The 23,900-nt window shown below is 33.0% G+C and overlaps 3 protein-coding genes, 1 non-coding gene and 2 pseudogenes across 4 annotated transcripts; 3 read left to right on the top strand and 3 right to left on the bottom strand.

Annotated features, from left to right (window-relative positions):
• The first annotated feature begins 1,729 nt into the window (after nt 1-1,729).
• Nucleotides 1,730-4,885, top strand: LOC114398857 (annotated as a pseudogene).
• A 209-nt stretch (nt 4,886-5,094) lies between these two features.
• On the bottom strand, nt 5,095-6,036 carry LOC114398090 (dolichyl-diphosphooligosaccharide--protein glycosyltransferase subunit 4A). Its single transcript, XM_028360234.1, has 2 exons — nt 5,953-6,036; nt 5,095-5,506 (listed from the first exon to the last, which is right to left on the bottom strand). The coding sequence occupies exon 2, from the start codon at nt 5,504-5,506 to the stop codon at nt 5,393-5,395; it is 114 nt and encodes a 37-aa protein (XP_028216035.1). The 5' UTR covers nt 5,953-6,036; the 3' UTR covers nt 5,095-5,392.
• A 2,545-nt stretch (nt 6,037-8,581) lies between these two features.
• Nucleotides 8,582-9,292, top strand: LOC114398106 (histone H4-like). The gene has a single exon (XM_028360250.1). The coding sequence runs from the start codon at nt 8,597-8,599 to the stop codon at nt 9,065-9,067; it is 471 nt and encodes a 156-aa protein (XP_028216051.1). The 5' UTR covers nt 8,582-8,596; the 3' UTR covers nt 9,068-9,292.
• Nucleotides 9,293-12,787: 3,495 nt separating this feature from the next.
• LOC114399495 lies at nt 12,788-14,291 on the top strand (annotated as a pseudogene).
• Nucleotides 14,292-14,755: 464 nt separating this feature from the next.
• Nucleotides 14,756-18,828, bottom strand: LOC114399494 (ADP-ribosylation factor GTPase-activating protein AGD7-like). Its single transcript, XM_028361691.1, has 4 exons — nt 17,891-18,828; nt 17,716-17,793; nt 15,440-16,046; nt 14,756-15,173 (listed from the first exon to the last, which is right to left on the bottom strand). Exons 1-3 carry the CDS (start codon nt 18,674-18,676, stop codon nt 15,441-15,443), a joined length of 1,470 nt encoding a protein of 489 aa, XP_028217492.1. The 5' UTR covers nt 18,677-18,828; the 3' UTR covers nt 14,756-15,173; nt 15,440.
• Nucleotides 18,829-22,058: 3,230 nt separating this feature from the next.
• Nucleotides 22,059-22,130, bottom strand: TRNAC-GCA. The gene has a single exon. It is a non-coding gene; the product is annotated as a tRNA-Cys (tRNA).
• Nucleotides 22,131-23,900: the final 1,770 nt, after the last annotated feature.

Here is a 23,900-nt window from a genome sequence, read left to right on the forward strand (position 1 = left end):
TTTTTTTATTCGTTTGGCATAAGTACCATTATTACTTCACTCTAACTCTATTCCACCGAAAGAACTAACAGTATAGCCGCGTAAGTAAAATAACTTAGAATCGAATTATTCATATCAAATTTATAGAATAATATTCTTTTATTCCTCGATTATTTTATAATTTTTATTACATAGTAGTACTATTTCTTGTACCCAAAAAAAAATTAGTTCTATTTCTTCGCTTTATAACTCTCGCAATCATATAAACTTCAGCCAAATTTTGTCCCTATTAATGTTTGGTAAGGTAAAAGTAAAAGAAAACTTTGAATTTTAAAATTAAAACGCTAAAAGAAAAAATTCTGGAAATTATTTTTTCTCTCACTTCTTCTGATTCTTTTTTCAACTAAACATAAAATATTATTATCATTGTTTCATTTTCTCTCTATTTTTCCTCTCGTGTAAGGATACTTTTTCCATGTTCTTTATATATGGAAAACGATGCATGAACATTTCCATGCTAGCAAATATATAGTAAGAAAAGAAATACAAAAAATTATAAATGTGATGGTTAACCTATATCAATAATAAAGGGGATACTCCTCTTTTGTGTACATATTTTTAGAATATTTTTATCTTTCAATTGGTTCTGAAAATCACCTGGTCAAAACAATTATTTACATTCTTTAACCATTTTTTAATTAAAAAACTCAACTAAATATACAATTAAATCTGTCTCCAAAAAATAAGAAACACAAATTGACAAGCCAGAGTGCTAGTTTCCCAACTAGTACGATATAAAGAGAAGAAAAAAACAGAGAAAAATGACAAGTGTTAAAAAAATGTTTGTAGTGTTGGATTTTTGGTTCTTGTAATTATAAAAGCTATTATTATTAATCTATATAAAACATCTTCTTTTAGTCAAAATATATATTATTTTTTATCTCTTTTATTTCGTGCATATATTATTTTAAAATGATATATGCAGAACTGAAAATAATAAATGATATGTGCAGATTAAAAGAGGATGCTTATAAATATAAAAATTAAAAGAGATTTTCTTTTGTAAATACAAAGATCAACTCAAAAACGTTCCTCTTTGTTTATATCACTGAGGGCCTTTTTACTCAAACATAATGGATTATTTTGGTTTTAAATTTATTAACACGAATATCTTTTGTAGAAAATTGTTTGCATAATGTAAGTCCACTATGTGAAACACTTTTAAAAAAACTGCAAAATTTTCTAGCAATGAAAAAATATCACAAATTATGTTTACTAGCTAGAAGAATATAGCAATTGAAAGCAAGAAAAGTTCATAATAACAAGTTATATTTATTTCAGGAGCTTATGGCTCACGACTTACACTTCTTTCATCTCATTGTTATTTTAAATTTTTTAACAAAAATGTTTACCTAAATTTTTTTTACGTATAGTCATCCAAAAAAAATTAATAAATAGATAAAAAATATAACAATTTTGTAAAATTGAATTTATATTTATTGTTTCTATTATTTTCCATTAATATTATTAAGAATATAAATAATAATTAATATTATATTAAAATATAAAATATTGTTAATCATTAATTTATAAGTTTTTGTTAATAAAAGATATTCGAATCAACGAGTCTTTCTTTTTTCTTTAACAATCGAGTCAATTTTATAAATAAAAAATTCTTCTTAACCAATAATTATAATGGGAAGAAGGACATGCCATATTATTAATTTGAAAGATAAGATATAGGGTTTGTTTGGGGTGAAAAAACAATGTCATGGGAGGGTGACGAAAGCATGGGGTCGTCCTCTCCTCTTGGCCTTATTGCGCAGCAGTGCAACTGTTGAGTCTATTTCATGCCATTTAAAAGGAAAAGAGATGCACTCCTCAAATTACCCACAATGGACAACTTTTTTTTCCTTGTGTCCATCAAATTACCTCTCCTTCGACATTCCCCACCCATGTCAAAAACATTCTCCAACGACTCTAAATCTAAGGTGTGGTGTGCTCGTTTAGCCTCTGCCCTACGAAGCACCTTAGCATGCACCGCCGCTACCTGGAGTTCCCGTCCTTCATGTACGCCACCACGGTCCTCGTAGTGTCGGACGCCACACTAGAGGACACTGTACGAGGTTGCTGGCACGTCCTTTGTTCGAATATTCAGGTCATGATGCTTTCTGCTCATATATAGGGCTGTGTTGCTGCGCTGGCCATGGCCGCTTCGGCGTTGGTCGTTGGGTTGCCGGAATCGACGCACTTGGTCACTAAGCAACTTTCAGTTGGACAGCTTGTGAAAGTTTTTGTTAGCACGGTGGTGGATAGTGGACGGACAGGGGTGGCCGTTCACCCAGTTCACGTGCTGTGCTCTTTTATTTTATGATAGATATTCTTTTACACTTTCGATTTTTTTTCACGTGTCATGTCGTACTTATTAAAAAAAATGTTAATGTTACAGCCAATCTGCAATTTTTCCCAGGCGTTATTCCAGTTTTAAAATATCTCTACAAACTCTGTCTTCAAGTGTTTGTTTGTGTACATGTACGTAATTAGAAAGACATTTGGTTCTTTGTGTCCATCGTTTAGCATCACCCTGAGAAACACATGAACGGTTGAAAACATAAGATCCTATCGTGAAACTCAACACAACAAAACAAAAAAATGGAAGAATAAAAAATCTTGTAAATACTTTTTCCTCTTATGTAAAAGGAGTTATTGTAATTTTTTAATAAAAGTTAAAAGCCAATTTAATTCTTAAATTTTTTTAGAACAAACACCTCCATTTATTTTAACAGTAGCAAAACTAATTCATTTCGATTGTAATAAAGTCTTGGATACAAAGAGGAATAGAATAGAAATATAGGATATATAAAAATATAAAAATTGATTTAGTTCCATAAAATTACAAATATAGGTTATATATATTCGATTATACGCTAAGAATACTTGTGAGAGGTTCGATTGCAACATTGAGACCATTTCTGCCTCAGACAACTCAACTGCTGCTGGTTTTATCGCTCAAGTCAAGTCCCTCTCCACAACAGGAGCCAAGCTTCTACAGAGTATTAGAAGTAAACAGGTAAGATAAGTCTAAATCATGGCATTTAACACTGAACCTTGGACAGCAGTATCATTAATTTCCTATGAGTTGCAATTTGCAAATGAGCTAAAGGTTTGGTCTGGGTTTTTTCATCAAACAGGATGGCATGCATTGGGAATGGCCACAAACAAGAATTTTCCACTCCCATTGGATTGACCCAGAAGATAAACTGCAAGACTTGGAGTTAACAATAAGAGTCTATGGACATTGCTCTATCAACTTGTACTTCTTTTCCTGTTGGGGTCATCGATGAGGAGCTCAGAGGTGTCTTACTCAATTTCAGGGGACAATTCAGCAAAATATTGGGTCAGAAACCTCGTTCAGAGATGAACAAAGAATTTTTTACCAAAAACCTCTCTATAGCCTATAAAGATCTCCCAGCCTCATTCTTATTATACTGTGTGCATCTTCTCCTAGATGATTCACCCATTGCAAAGAAAACTGACCACGTGTTGTGAAAAACTCAGAAAAGAGGTGATTTTAAATGGAGCACCAGAAAGATCAGAGAGGTTGTGATGAACTTGATTCCCAGCAACCACAACTTGGCCTTTTCATTCAAGTCCTCACTTTCATTAGAACATATAATAAGGTAAATGGATATTGGGCAGGACTCTTAATCGCCCTGTGTTTCGTGACTGGACGCCATCCAACATTCTCACTAGCAAATGCACGAGGACAAGGAGCAGCAATGGGATCAATCTATGGAATCCTTTGCTGCTTCATTTTCAAAAAAATTGTGGATTTCAGCTTCTTGCCTCTTTTACCATGGATCTTTTTCTCTTCTTTTCTTAAGTATAGTAGAATTTATGGTCAAGCTGGTGGGATTGCAGCAGTTACAGGGGCCTTGTTAGTCGTTGGTAAGAAGCAAAATGACCATCCAAGTCAATTTGCACTTGCTAGAATGGTCGAGGCCACAATAGGCCTCCCTTGCTTTGTTATTGTAGAGATTATTTTTAATCCCTGCAGAGATGCAACTCTAGCAAAATCTGAACTTTCTCAATGCTTGAGATCACTTCAAGATTGCATTGACCAGATTGCCATCATTACTCCTACAAAAGAAAGATGCCAGTTTCAAGCTCTCAAGCATTGAGAGAAGGACAGAAAAGGCTGAAATCTCTAGTGGGCCAATTAGAAGAGTTCACAGCAGAGGCTGAATTGGAGCCAAATTTCTGGTTCATTCCATTTCATAATGCCTGCTACAGAAAGATGCTGGAATCACTATCAAAGATGGCAGATCTCTTACTTTTTGTGGCATACTCAATGGAAAATATGATGCTATTGTCACAGAAAAATGAAGCATTTTGGGTGGATCTCCATGATAGAATAAATGAGAATGTGAGGATTTTTAAGAAAAAAGTTAGCCCCACATTGAAACGCCTTGAAGAGATAACAAGGAAAAAGACTCCTAGGAAACTTGAAAACGAGTTGAATAGGAATCTTCCATGTGATATCGAGGCACCAGAACATCCCAATGCAGAAGAATTTAGGGTCTGGAGTGGAGATGAAGTGGTTGATAGCATTACAGACTCTTTTCTCTAACATCTAGAGGAGATGGCTAACAAAACTCATACCAACATAGATGAGGAGATGCTTAAAAGTCAAATGCTTTTCCATTACAGTTGCTTGGGGTTCTGTACAAATTAACTTGATGAGAGAAACAATAAAGATTCAGAGTGAAGTAAAAGAACTACTTATGTGGGAGAATCCCTCAAGTCAAACAAATCACAAGAAAATTTATGGTAAAGATCAAGCTAATAAAAAGAGGCTTAGCTCTACAAATTAACCAAGAACGTGTGTATATTTGTATAAAATCATCCAGCTAATAAAAACAAGATCCATCTCCAACAACTGGTGTTTAAAGCACCCAAAAAGAAAATCCAATATTTGATGCAGTACCAACCAATTCTTAAGGAAAGAAATTACCTAATTCTACAAAGCACATCAAGTAGCATCCATGATTTCATGGCAAACACCTTAAGGGGGAAAGCTTTAATTGAATTCACATATGCTATGCACACAATGTGTCAATAAGGAAGATACCAAACTATACTATATTGCTATGTCATGCTTGCACGTAGGACATCATCATGCAAAATCCTCTAATCTTAAAGCAAATTCAGTGTTTTCATTAGTCTATCAACGAAAGTTCCTTAACTGCAAAACATAACTTAAGGGAGCACGCATAAGTATAGCGAAAATTGAAATGTTATGCTCCTTTGATGTTTATGAAAGTTTTAGTAAGCTTAACGTTCACATTCCCAAACTACAGTTCTTGATTGCATCAAATTCATTTCCATTTGCAAAGCACCTCAGTCTACATTCCTAGTTTCCTTCGAACTTTGGGTCAGCCATGACAAAATGATACGCTATGACCAGTACAAAGATGAAGACGCCAAGAAAATTGGCAAAGAAACCCAGATCTTGATCATCAATCATCTGCCACATCACAGTCAACAAAATCAACACACGTCAGCAACTTGGTTTGGGATATCACAAAATGAATTCACAACATAGACATCAAATCTAAAATGCCATCCTATTACCCTCCAAATTTTGATTCTGTCATGACATAGCATCAAAATAAACAAGGAGACGCAAAAAAAATGGGTAAAAAAAAAAAACAAAAACCGACTAATTAAAATAATGCCGACATTATCTATAAACATTAGCAATAAGCCCCGATCTGAGATCTGAAAAAGAAGCATATCAAAGAAAAAGTGCGGCATCTACCAAAACGCACAATTGGTATTGGCATGGAAAATTGGAGATGTTGAGCAAAATGAAACTAAGAAATAACTAATAGAAAGCGGAAATTGGGGAAAGATCTCGTCCGTGAGCGAAAGGAAGGAAATCAGAGACGAAATTGAGAGGGGTGAGGTTACCTTTGGACGCGGTGGCAGTCGGTGTGAGGACGAGTGTTGTTGTCGTCGTGCTTCCTAGGTCTCGTTGCGGTCTTCCCCCACAGTCCCTCCAACACAAATAAGAACTATAGTTTTCACTTGGTTGACCATTTTACCCATCACCATTTCCCAAATCTACACAATAATAATGGTCTTTGCTAATTAATACTTTTAGTTGTAGGGCACTAGTTAAATAATTAAAAAGTATAATTTTCTTTTTTACTGTTTTCTAATGTGTACAACATTGCACACAATAAAATAAAAGTAATTAATTACTCAATTTTATCTTATTTAGATTAAGACTTTGTCTGTAATGTTTCAGTCAATTTAACAAATGTTGAAATTGGAATTAAGTTAAGGTTGATATAGGCAAATCAGATAAGTGACCCATGCTTGGTGAGTTTTAAATTAGAAATTGATTATTTAGCAATGTAAAGTTGTTTTGTAAATGAAATTTTAAGATAAAAACTCATAAATGCCTAATATTAATATTTATCTTAGCATTTATCTTACATCTTCCTAATTTAAAACTTTGTTTCATTTAATTTCATGTTAATTTCACTGATAATTATATATGTGTGTGGTGTGTTTAATCTATTAGGGATTTATTAACTTTTTATGTTTTATTGTAGGAAATAAAGGAATTGGTTATATTGGAAAAATAGCATTTGGAGGATCAAGTCCCACCTTTGGAAGCAAGTTTTCAAGGTCAATTTTTACCTATTTTGCTTTTGTCATCTTGAGATTAAGCCTAAGAAAGTTGAGGCTTAGCTTGAAAACATTAGAAAGCTCTTTTGTTGCTATTAATTTGAGGTTAAGCGTGAAAAACCTAAGGCTACGCACAAAGACTATTGAGGTGGTGTTCGTTAGCTTAAACAACAGGACAAAAAGGTTTAATTGGATGAGAATTCGACATATTAGGGAGGAGGAGCTGTTTAGGGCAATGTGAGGGGTTGAGAAGCTCTTGCTTATTCTTCATGGCTTCCATATCATGTTTCTTCGTCTTTTGCATCATTTTTCTTCTTTTTCTTATAATTATGTAGTTAGATTTACTTTTGGTGGAAGTTGATGTAACTAAACTTATTCTTATGTTTACATTATAGTTATTAATCTATGTTTATTATTCATTATTATGTGTTTTCTTCTTTGATTAATATTTGTTTTGGCTTGATCGTCTATTTGTTTGATATTGTGATTCGAATATTCATTGAAAAAAGTATTTGAACTTATAAATAGATAATGAAATTTGATGAGTTCTATGTTTCGAGATGAAATCAGACTTATTAGTTATTTTCTTAATGCAAGTTACTAAGTCAGACTTATTAGTTATTTTTTTAATACAAGTTACTAAGCCAAACTATTTCAAGGGATTGATAATTTAGTCAATAGACTTATATACTCTTTCCATCAAAGGAGTAGAGATTTGAATAATTTTATGAGTTGATGATAATAAATGAACTCTAAATTAGAGGAGTGATTTTTGTATGCATAAAAATAAAGTTTGGTAAAGTCAATCTCAACACTTTTGTTTAGTGTTGTTTAATCTTTTTTATTGCATTCAATTGTTTGTAAAAATTATCCTTTTTTTTTTTTGTTCTTTTGCTCTTGAATTTAATTTGTTGCTATTTACATTCTCATAATTCAATTAAATCATTATTCCGATAACCATAGTTAATGAATGTTATTATTTTATCAAGTATTATGTTAATCCTTTTCGATATGATACTTAAACTTTTAAGTTATACACCTATACGACTTAATATGTTTATCAAGGAATTAACAAAAACAAGAGAAAATAAACAAAGGTGTCTTCTATTCTAAATTTGTTTCAATGGGAATTTTTGAAAAAAATTGATTTAAGATTACATATTTATATAACCCTAAATTATAAGATGAATTAGTATTTTTTTTTTATCAATAAGAATTGAACACATATATCTAAAAATTTATCATAAATTACGTATGATACTTAATCAATTGAATTAAATCTCTTTTGTTGGTATAAGTATTAACAATAACATCTATCTTTATATGCGTTAAACACGACTTGGGTAAAGTTTTTCCCAATCGAATAAAATTGAGTTTATTGTAGGACAAAAAAGCAAAACAACGACCTATTTTACAATGCAGATGAAATAAAAATAAAAAATTGAGAATGAAGCAGAACACAACACGCGATGTTATTTTTTTGATCGTCCAAGTCACATGGATTAAAATTATTGTTTTATTTTGCAGTAAAAATGTTTCTTATTTTTATTTTTTTACAAGCTCATTTAATTCCACAGTAAAAAAAGCTTTATTTTATTCCATGGGTTGAAATATTACAATTATACCTAGATTTTTTGAAACGAATTCGACTCTTGTTTATAATTGTAGATCACGTTATGCTATGTGATGGATGTTTTATGTTTATTGATTAATTGCATTATTGTTCATACATAAGCGAAGTCAATCATTAATCGTTAATCAATTAAACAGCGCCTAGTCGAAAAAATATGCCACGCCATCGATCCGCAAATAAATAATCAATCGAAGAAAAAAGCCGTCCATCTCGGAAGATCAACGGTCTGGCACGAACGAACGAGTACGACGCGGATCGCAATCATCAACCGTCGATTAGATCAAAATGAACGACCCACGCCGCTCTTCCGAATGGGTAGACGAAAAACACAAATGGCACCGGTTCATAAAGTTGGCTCTATATAACCCCCCGCATCGCAGCGTCACATTCAAAACAAACTCCGAAAGAAACAGTCAGAATCAGAATCAGAAGAAGCGAGCAAAGATGTCGGGTCGTGGAAAGGGAGGCAAGGGTTTGGGTAAGGGAGGAGCCAAGAGGCACAGGAAGGTGCTCCGCGATAACATCCAGGGAATCACAAAACCCGCCATTCGCCGTTTGGCTCGCAGAGGCGGCGTCAAGAGAATCAGTGGCCTCATCTATGAAGAAACCCGCGGCGTCCTTAAGATCTTCCTCGAGAACGTTATTCGCGACGCTGTTACCTACACCGAGCATGCTAGGAGGAAGACTGTTACCGCTATGGATGTTGTTTATGCTCTCAAGAGGCAGGGCAGGACTCTCTATGGTTTCGGTGGTTAAATTTTAGGGTTTTGATGGGCTTAGCAGCTGGTTATTTTTGTAAATGGTCGTTTGTTTGGGAGTATTTGATTTTGTGCTTTTTTGTTTTTTAGCCTTTCTTGTTAGGTGTATTGTTATTTTTGCTTCAATTGAAATGGAACAAAGAGTGTTTTGTTTCTGGAATTCTCTTCTTGTTGAAGGTGTACACTGATTACCCGCTAGTTAATTGCGACTTTGGAGATAAAATTTGTGTTAATTTTTGTGGCTGCACCATGCAGTGCAAATATACCCTCGTGTTTAGTTTGCAGCTTTTGTGATCGTTATTGCGTCTGTTCTTACCGTGCTCAAAGGGTAGCCAGAGGTTAAGAGGAACAAGTTGATTCCTAGGTCGCGGATTAGATTGAAATTAAATTTCTGCTGTTGGTCTAGCTTGCAATTGATTATATGTAAGTGTAAATTTTTATATTATTAGTGTGTAATTTTGTTTTCTCTTGAGTTTCATATTTATTTATGTAATGATAATATAAAATAATTTTATCGTGTTATCTCATTACAAATAATTATTTAGGTTACTTAAACATAATTTTTTTTTAAGGTAATATGAACCACTCTCTTCCTTTGTTGATCGTTCAAACCATTCTCGTAATCTTCGTGAGCCGCACCCTAGGCTATCTCCTCAAACCCTTTCGTCAATCCAAAGTTGTCGCCGAGATTATTTTAAGTTAACATCTTCCTACATAATGCCAACAAACTTTACCAAGTTTCTTTATTGGCGGAATAGGATTCGTCTAAAATCATTAACTAATTACACTAATCAGCATATTCTGATACTTTAACTAATTACACTAATATTTTATCATTCATTTGTGTTTTTCGTCTACCCAATCTAACCGCATCCCTATCATCGAGTGCCTTTTATGAAATTAAAGTATCAGAATATGCTAATTAGTGTAGATAGCTTAATTTATCATTCAATTGATATAATATATATAAAATTTAAATTTGGTCCAATATGATAAATCTAAAGTTGTTTGAGTTGAATCAATTTTTTATTTTAATTTTATTTTTAAAAGTTTTAAATGAATGATAAAATATTTATATAATATACATAATAACAAATAATTTAAAATATCAAATATATTATCTATATTTACTTGGCTTGAATATCTCAAGACTATCACGTTCCAGTACTATGAATAAAAAATAAACATATTTAGAAAAATATATTTTATTAACAATAGTCATAAAAATTAATTATTAATAAAACTAATAAATATTATGTAACATCAATATCATAGGGGCATTTTTTTCATAATTTTTTTTAAATATAACATCAAAATATCATACCCGGATTTTTTTTTAAAAATGTTAATTGGTTACATTTTAATATTCCCATGAATAATTTTTAAAATTTAAAATAATTTAAATAAAAAAGAAGTTTCATGTATATTAAAAAATAAATTCTCACCCCTCATGGGAATAGAAATGTAAAAAATCATGATAAAAAAATTATAACATTTTGAAGGATCAATAATAGAAATGTTTTTTCAAAACTTATAATAAACATGCAAATATTATATTTCCATTTCTATATTTTTAGGAATCTAATAATATTCTTTGAAATAAACGCCTCCACAATGATTGATGACCCAATATAAATATACTATCTCCTTTTCATATCTTTATATGTTAAGCTTTTATTTTTGTTCTAAAATAATTGATATTTTAAAATTTTAAAGTCTAATTAATATTTTTTGAATGTATCCTTATTTAGTGGTGGCATCAAGGTTTCTATAAAAACATCAAGGGCCAAAGTATTAAATAAGTTTATTTTTTCACAAAAAAACAAAGGTAATTTTAATCCAAATATATTATTCTCTTCTTCCCAAATGATTACAGTCTCAGCCTTAAAAAAATTCGAACTGTCCAATGTTTTCAGTTTTCAATGGATATTCAAATATCTATTACAATTTAGTTCTCTAATAAATATCATTATTTTGAAAGACTTAATAATGCTCTTCTCTTACCATACTTGCTTATCTTAATTTGTGTAATAAAAACTTAAAAACATCAATCACTTTAATTTGTGTAATCTTAATTTATAATACGATTGAATTATAGTCTTACATATGTCAATATAGACAAGTTATATTAAAAATAAGAGATATATGGTTCCATAATTTTAAGAACTAAAATAATAGTTTAATAATAAAAAATTAAATACTTTTTGTGTACACAAATATAAATAATCTCCTTAATAATTTACATAGATTAATGTAATTTCATAATTTTGTCATATTCTTATTAATTATTGAACAAATTTCGAGATGAAAATTTAACTTTAACAATTGAAATATTGTAAGAAACCTAAATAATTAAAAAGTACGCATAAATTATATATTGTAAAGAATAAAAATACAATCAAACTACAAAATAATTAATATTCATAATTAAAAGAAGTAATTAAGTAAACTAATGTTTCAGGAATGGCATTTGTTGCCGCGATGATGATCGTGGTTTGACCGGTGATGAACCGTGTTGCTCGCAAGTGTTCTTACGAACACGACGTGTTACCCGAAATCTATGTATGCTTAACCCTCGCGGGAGTAATGTTATCGGGGTTCATGACAGACATCATAGGGAGCGAATTCGCAAGCAGAATGACAAGGAGGATTGAGGACTTCGTGTCCACATTGCTTCTTCCAGTGGTTTGAAAACTGACGTGACTAAATTACCAAGTGTGCATGGTGCCGGTGAGAGAGAAGAAGGTGAGTTTTGCTTCTTCTTTCATGAAAACAGATTTACCTTCTTCTTTCATCAACACCAAAGTACTAATTTTGGATATATTTTTTTGGGTCTAACTAATCAGTCTTATTTGAGAATTGGTTAAGGAAGTAAAAACAAATATTTACTGTATAAATTATAGTCTCATAAGAACGTAAAAAAAATAAATCATAAGGTAATTTTATGTTTCTCAATAGAAACATTCCTATCTTAAGTTCTTTAACCAATACTTTTCAGGACATAGGTTAACGTTTTTTTTTTTTAATGAACAAATGTTACATGTTTTGCATATCATTTGAAGAAGAAAGGTTGCTCTTATGAATGCCTTATATTTGTGCATTAAGCCTTGTTTAATGAACAATATGTTTTATGGGATCTCAATTTGATTTTAAAATCTTATGAAGTAATAGATAAGAGCTGCATTATTTAGTTTTCAGTTTTGAACCAGCAGATAAACCAATTTTGTCAAACACATTGTAAGGTATCACATTTTTTCAAATCTGACTCTTCTAAAGTGTACAAAGTGACAAAGTAAATATACATCTATATTTATTTAAAATTGATAAGGTTTATGAGTGTTGCAGACACCGCTTTATATCAAAAACTCCATCAACACCTATTAAAATGTGTTTAGACACACATCACTAATGCACATTTTTTCCTATTATTACGTCAAATACATATAATATGTAGAAGCATGTAAGAGTAGCTTCTTTTGTCATATGCAGATTCATTATTTGAGAATGCAAATCTAAACATGCCCTTATTTCTCTCTCTACGACACTATTATTTATTGTACTTATATTTTTATCTCTTCTCTTTCTTTCTCTCTCCATCACATTATATCTTTTATCATACTTACATTTTTATCTCTTCTCTCTAAGTCTTGAATAGAATCTATCACTTGTTTGTTTTCCTTGTGTTTATGTGGGATTAAGTTTGATTACACTAAATGTGATGGCCATGCAGGTCCTTAACGACGAGATGTTTACCATCCTGGTGCTGATGGCATTCACCACCTTCATTACAACTCCAATAGTTTTGGCCATATACAAACCCTCTCGTTTTGTAAACTCTGGATCACAAAAACCGTCGCAGCTGACAGATTTGCAAGAAAAGCTTCGCATTCTTGCCTGCATCATGGACCTGGCAACATACCCTCACTAATCAATTTCATTGAATCAATTCGGGCCACCAACATGTCACGGCTCAAATTGTACGTGATGCAACTTACTGAACTCACTGATTGCTCGTCCTCCATCTTGATGGTTCAACGCAGCCGAAAGAATGGTTTTCCCTTCCTCTACCGGATCAAAAGGGGAGCAATGCATGAGCAAATTGCCACAGCATTCCAGGCTAATGGTGAAGTAGGTCAAGTTACTGTGCATCATTTGACATCCATCTCTCTAATGGCTACAATGCACGAGGACATATGCCACGTTGCTGGAAAAAAAGGTGTGGCAATGATCATATTGCCCTTCCACAAAAGGTGGGGAAGGGAAGATGAAGAGGTGACAGAAGACTCAGGGCAGGGTTGGAGGGAAGTCAATCGAAGGGTGCTTCAAAATGTACCCTGCTCTGTCGCAGTGCTAGTCTACCGTGGGGGTGCCAGAAGGTATGAACAAGAACCTAAGACCAGTGATGTCGCTAGGAAAAGAGTGTATAATTTTCATTGGTGGGCCATATGATCGCAAGGTTTTGGAGTTAGGTAGCAGAATGGCAGAACATCCAGCAATTAGGTTGCTTTTAGTGAGATTCACTTCATACAAAGAAGCTAGGGGCGAGGGACCTAAACAAAACTCACCAACATCCACCACCAACTGGGAAAAAGAAAAGGTATTTACCCTTGTGAAGAATAAAAGTTTCTTATATCCCTCTTCAATTTCCATTCAAACAAAAGAGCTTTTTTAAAAAAATAATAAAATCTGTGTCAAACATTCTGTTCTTAATTGGTTTAGCCAATAGCTAGAAACAACATAGGAAAGGATATCATTAAGAACCAGCCATTCTCACAAATTTAATTCTCATGACCAGGAGTTGGATGAGGAGGCAATAAACGAGTTCAAGGCTAAATGGCAGGAGTCAGTGGAGTACATTGAAAAGAACGCAACCAACATAACAGAGGAGGTGTTGTCAATTGGGAAAGCCAAGGATTACGACCTAGTAATTGTGGGGAAGCAACAACAGATTGAGTCAACCAAGTTGACAAACATAGATTTTCGTCCCGAGCATTAAGAGCTGGGACCCATTGGAGATCTCTTTGTCTCTTCGGGTAACAGCATTATCAGTTCATTGCTCGTTATACAGGACCGACATTTGATAAATTCAAACGGAAGTACTCTCGATAAGAAAGCAAGCCCCGAGAGAACTGTGATTAAAGATACTATCGAAGAACTTTAACCATCCATGTACAAATGATAGTAGTATCAAATATGTGTATAAACAATCATCCGCGTATAAACCCTCCCCAATCTCGCGTGCTGTATTTTGAACCTTCATTAATATATATAAACTCTTGTTTGGAAATATGGAAGTAATGCAGTGTTGTCCACCTGTAAAAATACACTCCCACATGTAGTAAACAAACGACAAAAACTACTACCAATACCTCTCTTCCATCGCACACATTCATGTTCCAGGTATCTGAGAAGTACGTAATTCAGCAAGTATACGTAAAGCCAATTAATTAAGATTTAAGACGTACAATACCTGTAGATCAATCTATTCAATTTTTTTATTTATTAAAAGCCATCTAATGCGATCGAAGTATTTCGCCATCTATGCTTTACGAAGATGGCACAAGATCTAAGTTTTTTCCCCAAAATAGAGAATTTTTTAAACAATGGATGATGACAAATTATGGGGAAATAACAATCAGGAACCAGATGTTCATTATAGAGCAAGTAAAACTAAAAACAAAGCAAATTAAGTTGCTATAAATTCAAAATAATTATGAAATTTTTTCGTGTCACAATAATGTTTCATCACACTTCCAGTAAAAATAATCATAAATTTGGGCAATTTGCCCTTTCTTTAGACACTTGTACATTTAAAATAAGTTTCCAACCATACAGAAGTCCCCAAAAAATCACATGAAAAGATTACACAAGGGAGGATGGGAGAATGTTGAAAAATAAATACTTGTAGACAATACACTGACCTCAAAATAATCATTCATCCAGTACATATGGGGCATGAATTTAATAGTGACCAACAAACTTATAGTTGACAATCAGGTCACATCCATCATACTAAACAACACCCCTGCTCGGTTTGCATGCCACCAGTCCAAGAGGTCATTTCCAACAAAACTTTGATCCTGCTGATAGAGATCGGGTCAAACCTGGTTCAAGACATATACCAAGTCGCATTTTAGTTCAAAAGTGTGTACTTGAAATCAGAGTTATAACAGACATTAAGCATCAAAATAATAACACATAATAGAAGTAAAATAACGAATTCAAATCTCAAGATGCTGATTGCTTTATAAGTAAAAACCATCCTCCTTCCCTCCCCCTTTCCACTACACAGACAAATAAAAAAGAAACACATTAAAAATTCAACAGGTTCTGAAGTAGTGCAGGTTTGAGAGTATTGCATGATACAAACCTTAGAGAAAGCCTCCTCCTGTCCAGGCAGCACCTGACTTGTCATTATGAGTGACACCTTTACTATTAGATGCACTTCCATAGATATCATCAAATCCATCATCTTTGGCATTATCCCATCCAGCCCAACCATCACTGCTACGGGCAGATGACCCTTTAGCTGGTTCTTTCTTCCTTGTATCTTCCTGGTCCCAATCATCCCAGGAGCTCGAGTTATAATTATCAAACTTCCCACCTGATGACTGAGGAGCTGATCCTTTAGCTGGCTCTTCCTTCCTAAAATCATTGTGGCCCCAATCATCCCAAGAGCTTGAGTGAAAAGTATTAGTTTGTCCACCTGAAGAATGTTGTCCTTCTCTGGTAGAAGAATTCCGGCCATTATTCTCTCGATTGAACTCCTGGTAGAAACCATTTCTATCACTTTCATTTCGTTGCCAGTTATCAGACGTCCAATTCGGGTTATCTCTAGCGAATTCCTCAACCTTCTGTGAAGCCAATGCCATGACCCCTTTCATCATACCCCATGTCCTTTGTCCAATCTCTGTTGTCTTCTGAGAGACAACATTGACAGTTTCATTGACCTTGTAATCATAACCACCCTCTTTTACCTGAAGCAAGAAATACAGTTAATCAGAAAACAATAACTGCTAAGTGCCAACAACAAAATTGCTGTGAGAAGTTTGATAAGCAATAAAATCCCAGCCTTTTTCCACCTTTCTATGAAATAAATTAAACCACAGAATGAAATTTACAATATACACAACTCCTTGACCCAAAAAGATATGCTTAGAAGCTCCAAACCTGTATAACTTAATCCCCATATAATAATGGATGACAGTAGTATGAAAGCCTCAGAAAATAAGATTTCAGCAAACTATATTGCAAAGCCAAAGAATTGTTACCATCTCCAACAATGCATATCTAGCTAACATTTAGCAAAGCACAACATTCACCCAAACTTCATCACCAGGCCACCCTTACTAGAAGTTTAGAACTATTAGCAGTAGCAGGCATCGGAAATGTTTGCCAAAAAGCAGCCACCAAACAATTTTATTCATAATGCACCAGTGGTGTTGCATGAGAAAAAATACTTTATCTTAGGCATGACAATTTTCTCTTTTCAAAATGGGTGCAACTATAAACTGACTCTAAGCTGCAATATATAAATAACATAAATAATAATATTAATTTTAAAGAAAAGCACCTCAAAAAATAGGACAGGCAAAAGTGGTGGGGATAATATGTAGTGAATTTGTAATGCAAATTTCTCCTCATTTTTTAGTTATAATTCAAAACAAAACTATTGGCAGAAGGTGGAAATGGAAAGGTTTTCATTTTCAATACTTGGTATTTCGTTGAGGGCAACAATAAAATTTAACGTGCATTTCATTTTTAATCATACACTGTTGTTGCCATATTAAGCTAGTTTAGAATGATTAGAATCTGAAATGTGAAACCACCCAATTTTCAGCAGCATGAAGCAGGGCCACAGGTGGCTTCTAATTAAATATGTGTTCCACCAAGCATGAAGGGTCACAACTCACAACAACAAGAATATCCAGTCATGTTTCAATTGGCCGAGTCCAATATCATTTTTCCTTGAATCAATTCAAGGAAATCTAAGAATAAATATACAGAAGAAAAAAAAAGTTTTCCACTTTCCGACATTTGCTGCAGGTTCTTTTAAACTATACCAACACAATTTAATCTTCATATTTGAAAAAGATATTTATATCGTAAGACTTAAGGACAAAAATATCTTATAACATGCCAAAAATGTGTTCCCAGAATAAGAGAACAGGATTCTATTCCCCATAATAAAAACGTAGATATAGGATTTAATTACCAATTATTATATTGTAAATCGACTTGCAAAAAAATAAAACATGAGAAAGAGTTTGGAAATTGTCTTACGCTCCAATTTAAATCTCAGCAAGTCAGAGATCAGTATAACCTTCGTTCACTATTGTTCTCAATCCTCTAAATCAAGACAAAACTCAACGGAGGCACAAAAATTATATTATATTATATGATATATCAATAATAATTTATTGCCACTCACTCACACCCCTCCCACGCAAAGCTAGTATTTTCAATTCCAATTTCCAACAACAAAATCCAATCAACACCGTTTCATCTCATGTATTCCTTTATTACTATTATATCCTAATCACTAATTCCATTCAAAACATAGAGAGGCTAATAATAAAATAAGCAGATAAGGCAAAGAAACAATAATAACCTTAACAGAGAGACTTTCAAAAAAAAAAAAAAAACCTTAGCGGATAACTCTTTTGTCCCGGCCTGAACAACATTAGCAGCAGAAGCAGCAGCCAAGGATAATTTACCAAGTCCCTAAACACACAGAAAATACATCACAGGTCTCAACGATAGTATATACAATTTTCCCACCTTAAAAAAAAAAAAGAGAGAGAGAGCTTGGATGTGGGACCTGAGAAACGACAGAGAAATAATCGTTTTGCTGATTACCCCTCTGGGGCGGGGCGGGGCCAGATCCGAATCCAACATACTTGCCACCCTGCGACGGCGGAAGCCCCTCCGGCCGCGACTCATTCTCCGCTCTCTTCCGCGCGAAGAATTCTTCTTTGTTGGCAGCAGAAGCTTCCAATTCAGCCCGCGTGTAAATATCCTGCGTCGATTTTGACCTCGCCACGTTCCCGCCGCCGCCGAATCCCCTCACGTCCCCGGTGGACTGGTTCCGCCTGAGATCCGACCCGCCCCTGGCCGATCCGAATCCGTCGTCGGCGTCCCAATTATCCCATCCGCCGTTGTTGTTGCTGCTAGCCGAGAGCGGCGGCTTGCCCTTGAATGCAGCGGAGGAGGAACGGACGGCTTCCTTGACGACGGGGGGATCCCGCCAGGGGCGGCCGTCGGCGAGGGCCTGGATGCGGTCGCGGTAGACGGAGGCAGCGTTGGAGTTATACTTGGCGACGATATCGGTTTCCTTGGGGATGCCGTACTGCAAGAGAAACGCGTTGAGTTTGTCGTTGCCTCCGGCTTCCATCTTCTTGATCTGGATTTCAGACCACGAATCCATCGTCACGGATCGCACGAAGGAGATGTGCACGCCGAGGCCGCGGTGCTTGCCGGAGCACTCCAGGCACATGAAGACGCCGTAGGAAACCGAGGCCCATTGCGGGTTCTTCTGGGAACAGTCGACGCAGATCTTGTTCGCCGGTTGGGATTGGAGGTCCCGGAGCCGCCGCGACGCCGCCATCGGAATTGGTGCGGTTTACTGAATTGAAGACAATACAAAGCGAAATTGAGAAAGAGAAGAAAGGGGAAATGAATGAGTGAATTGAGATTTGAGAGAGAGAGAGAGAGAGAATTTGGTGAATCACCGACACCGTCAAATTGGGACGCGGTTTATTGGATGCTGACTTGGTACGCCATTATTAGTGTTAATTCATTTTTACTAATTTTACATCTATTTTTTTAACTTCAATTAGTATTCAAAAAAAAAAACTTAATGATACATGTCTAAACTAATACTACACTATTCACCCTTGTAATAAAAAAATAACCAATACTATTTTTCAAAAAAAAAAAAACCAAGAGTTTAGTGTTCATCTACTACTGTTAATAAATACAATCAATTAATTATAAACTATTTTTAATATATTTATTATAAAAATAAATAAATTTATCATACATATTAATTTATTATTAAGTGATATTATGAAATTATTTTATATTATTAATGTATAATCTGTTTTTTTTATAAACTAAAAATTTAATAATACTTTCTTTCTTCTGTTTATAAATTTTATATTTTAATTTCTAAACAATAACTTTTGTAATATTTTAATCTCTGTTATTAGTTTTTTAACAGAATAAAATAATGAAAAAAATGCATATATAATAATTAAAATATAAAAATTCCCGTATAAAAATTAAAATATACATTTTCTAGATATAAAAACTAAAGTTACTCATAAATATATGTGAATAGAAAAATATCTATTGAGAAAGTCATTTTTCATTATAAAAAGAGTTAATAGAGATTTATTTTTCATTTAATTTAAAATGTACGATAAATTTTTAATTTAAATATGGTTTATTTGTTTTTTAAGAAACAAATTGAGGACGTAATATAATAAATTTAAAAGGATGCACCTTATTTTAATTTAAACTTTTGTGTTTCTATGTACTAATTGATTGAATACCTTTTTTTTTTTGTATAAAAAATGAAACAAAGAAATAAAGTAACCGAATACCTGTCCTGCACCTGGAGTGGAGAGAAAGCGCGGCATTCTAGTCAGTGGCCACTTGGCCATATGCTTCCATTCCATTTCCATATTGTCGTTTTGTAATTATGAGAGCTGCAAAGAAAATTTATACGCTGGGAGCATGGATGGAATTATATGGTCAATAATTTTTCCAATTATTATATTAATAATTTTATATAAAAATTTATTTTTAAATTTAACTTTTTTTTTATTCAAGGCATGGGCTACACACAAAGCCCCATAGTGTCCCTAAGTCTGTAACAAGTGTGTTCCTATGTCATAAGTTTTTTCTTTTTTATCACTAAATGTTAGTTGTTAAGTTGTTAGATTTTGTTAATATAAAAGATTCAAATTCATAATTTTTCTCTTTTGTCTTCTTCCTTCGACATCATGTCAAATTTATAGTAAACAATTAAGTATGAGCTAACTCGCAAGACAAGACAGTCAACAGCAATATTGGATTTTCTATGAACATGTGTGACTTTCACCTCTCATTGTCTATTTACAAGAACTTTAATAGAATTAACAAAATTGCTATACGAATGGATGTTAGAACAACCATTCTGAATCAAACTAATGGGCACCCTTCGAATGAGATTCCAGAATCAATCTTGTGTACCCAAGATCCCAGGCCTTCTGTAATTCCATCAACATACCCCATAACTTGGCCATAAGCACATTTGATGGACCAATATTGTGGATAAAGCCATATTGCCACATACCCAAGTGATTTCTAAAAAGTCCAGCTCAACAAGCATTGCGGTCCCTCACTAACCCCTCTACATTACGTTTAATCCTTTTATCAAACCACTAAGGTCCACTCCAAAGAAAACCTTTGAGCCAGATTATAAACAGCAACATGATCAAATTGGTCAGCATAACTTCGTCACATAGTCGATCAAATTTTAAAATATGTTAAATTAAAAAAGTACATAATAAAATCTACGTACAATTCTTTAAAGGGTAAAAGTTAAATAGAGTTCTTAAGTTGCAGGTATATGAGGTTTGGCCCATTTGTCTGTGGGTTTACGTGGAATGGATTAAACTAATATGTACCTACCTCTAGTTGAAACAAAATGCATGAAGAATGGATTTTGCTTCAAGAAACGGGTAAAGAGATAAAGTAGGCCTATAGTTACCATTAATTTAAAATAAAGTACTTGATAAACTTAACTCACTTTAAATGACCAATAGGAACAGACACGTTTATTTTCGCACTTTACACATTCATGAAGAATACCTGCATAAGATGGTAAACCTCTTCACACAGATGGAAGTTCTTGTAGCTCATAATGAGGTGAGGCATTGTGGACATAACCTTTTCATGAATATATCTATAACCTTTAGATTATGTGTTGACATGTGCACGTTCATTATTAAAATCAACGTAGCAGTGCAAAGAATATTCATAGCTAGATAGCAAAAGCCTAATCAATTGGACAAGAAAAATTATGTTTAAGTCTAACATAACTGTTATGAACTCTTGAATTCTCATCTTCACGCATTTACATGATAAAGGTTCCCCAACTTATGTTTTGGTTGATGTTAAGTGGTAAATGGTTTATTATAGAATATGCATAAACTGGTTGTTCTTTGATTAGCCATTTCAACAATAGTACAAATCTTACGAGACTTGGCTTCAATAGGTATTTAGGTAATGAGTTGTTGTTTAGGAGCCTTTTGCTAATGGGGACACTTGGAGCTGTAGAAGATTTGTTATACTAATTGATGCTTTAGAAAATACTGTAGTTTGGTGGTGGTTTGGTGAATTGTGAGGTGGTGTGTTTTATGCATTTAAGGCTTCATGCAATTTGTTAGATTAGTTCCGTGAGTAATTTAAAAAAAAAAAAGAATAAATTCGGACTTGTATTGTGTGTAATGGTTGTGGCCAGCGAAAAATATATTGAAGGCAATTAGTTTTGAAGGAAATGTTACATGTGTAAAGGTCATATTAAAAGCATCCATGTATTATTGCACACCTCTAATTTGCTTGGATTGATTTAGGGGTAAATCCTTAAAAAAAATTCCCAAATTGAATAAAATCATTATTATTTAACTAAAATATTTGTATTAATTACATTGTATATTATAACTACATATCCACAAGCACATTTATTTCTTGAAGGAATCACTGGAAAAGGTAATTAATATTTTTGATATTCTAAAATAATTTGTGAGAGAAAAATATTCTAAAGATGTTTTGGGCAATTGGGCCTTTTTTGGGAACTAGACTCGCTTTATGCATAGTTAGACCATGTAACACGCTGTGCAACATCTTCTTGAGTTGGGCTTGGATTTATGGCCCATTGAGAAGAACATACTTTTAACGAAACAAAGGAAAAGAAAGGGAGAAAAAAATATGGATAACTTAGGGCCCAACCGGGTTCGAACCGGTGACCTCTTGATCTGCAGTCAAATGCTCTACCACTGAGCTATGGACCCTTACTGATGTTAAAGTGAAAATAAAAATTTAACATGTGTCAAGTTAACATGTTAAAGTGGCAATGATAAAAATTTAATTAATTTTTATATAATTATGAAATTTATTTTCAAAATTAAAATTAACATGTGCCAATTTTTTTATTTGTTGAAGTCAAAAACAATTCTATTCAACCAACTAATATAAATTCCCTTAACACATGTTTCATTTAAAAAAACTAAATTGAATGATTTTAAATAAAATAAACTTCAATTTAATACACAATATAATAATCTATTTTGAAATAAGGTCTATTCTCATCATTTAATTTGCCGTTTATTTTTAAACTGTGATTAACTAATTTAAAATTTGAAAACAATGGCAATAAATAACTATTATATGAAGTGTCATCATCCATGGGACTCTTTCTTTGCCTCTTCAAAAAATAAAAAATAAAAAAAAATCCATGGGACTCAGCTTCGGAGTCAATGAACGTTGCATTAAACTCATCTTTACATCACTACGGTACGTCGCCGTCGGTACACGCTCTATACCGCATTAATTGTCGCCAGAATTCTGCTGCTCCGGCGGTGCCACATGAAGGACTAGCTATATATCATATCATATATATATATACATATATGTGTGTATTATTGGATGTAATGTAGATGTAGGTTCAAGTAGGATGAATGAGGAACAACAGCAATCACGAGTGAATTTATGTCATTGTTTCAACGATATATGAGCCAGGATTAATTCTGCCGTGTGGTCCATTTACCTGCCCTCAAAGGAAAACAAAACCAACTCCCCTTGAGTTCAGTTCATTGTATGGTACGATATGCCTTAAATGATACAAATAATATACTCCTGTTAGTTGATTGTTGATTACAAAAACCCATTATTGATTTTTTGGACAGCGTTTTTCAAAGTGTTTTTTTTTTTTTTTTTGTAAATAATATACTTTTATTTGATTCAATTTATTCTTATGATTCTTTAAAAATTATTAATTTGGTTCTAAGGGGAAAAAGCATATTTTAAATGAAAGTTCTTCAAATAAAAATATAAAAACTAAAAGTGATAAATATAACACTAAAATATAATTTTTCATTCTCATATATGAAAATATTCAAAATTTATTTTTATAAAATTTTTAGTATTTTTTTCATCCTCACAAAATTAAAATTTTTAGTATTTTATCTAAAACATGACTCAAATATCCCAACTTACTTGCATAAATATTTTACATTGATTATGTGTATATTCAATATAAAAAAACATAATATTCACATTGATCATGCACCACCTCATAACTAATATAAAAATGATCATTGTAAGTTAAAATAATAACATATTTTAATTTTGTGATGACACAATATATATTGAAAATTTCACATGAATAATTTTTAAATATTTTTATTTGATGAAACATATATTTTAATTTTAATATAATAAAAAAGATAAAGAAAAAATATAAAAAAATGAAAAGAAAGTAAAGTACCTAGTAAAAATGAAATGAAAAAAATATTTATAAGAATTAATTAGTTTTCTTTTCCCTTCGGAGGAGCGCTTCTCGATAGTCCGTAAATAAAGAGTAAATTAAATGAGTTTGGATCTTCGTCATTTCACTTTCTCTTTATTTCTCTTATTATTAAGCTTTTCAGACAATAAATATCACCTTTCATCTTCATTTTAATTATTATCTTAAAAGTTTATGAAATGAAAGAAATGGAGGAAAAAGAAAATGGAGAGATCCATTTCAGCATTAAATATCCTATTCTGTTGTAGCCGTTCTC

This window comes from Glycine soja, chromosome 19 (genome assembly GCF_004193775.1).
Source record: "Glycine soja cultivar W05 chromosome 19, ASM419377v2, whole genome shotgun sequence".
Taxonomy (NCBI): domain Eukaryota; kingdom Viridiplantae; phylum Streptophyta; class Magnoliopsida; order Fabales; family Fabaceae; genus Glycine; species Glycine soja.

Excerpts from the sequence above, each read along its gene's own strand:
- LOC114398090 (XM_028360234.1), bottom strand. The coding sequence starts at position 5,506 with ATGATTGATGATCAAGATCTGGGTTTCTTTGCCAATTTTCTTGGCGTC.
- LOC114398106 (XM_028360250.1), top strand. The coding sequence starts at position 8,597 with ATGAACGACCCACGCCGCTCTTCCGAATGGGTAGACGAAAAACACAAA.
- LOC114399494 (XM_028361691.1), bottom strand. The coding sequence starts at position 18,676 with ATGGCGGCGTCGCGGCGGCTCCGGGACCTCCAATCCCAACCGGCGAAC. Across the intron at positions 17,794-17,890 it reads ATTTCTCTGTCGTTTCTCAG|GGACTTGGTAAATTATCCTT; the intron begins GTCCCACATCCA and ends CTGTGTGTTTAG. Across the intron at positions 16,047-17,715 it reads CAAAAGAGTTATCCGCTAAG|GTAAAAGAGGGTGGTTATGA; the intron begins GTTTTTTTTTTT and ends TTCTTGCTTCAG.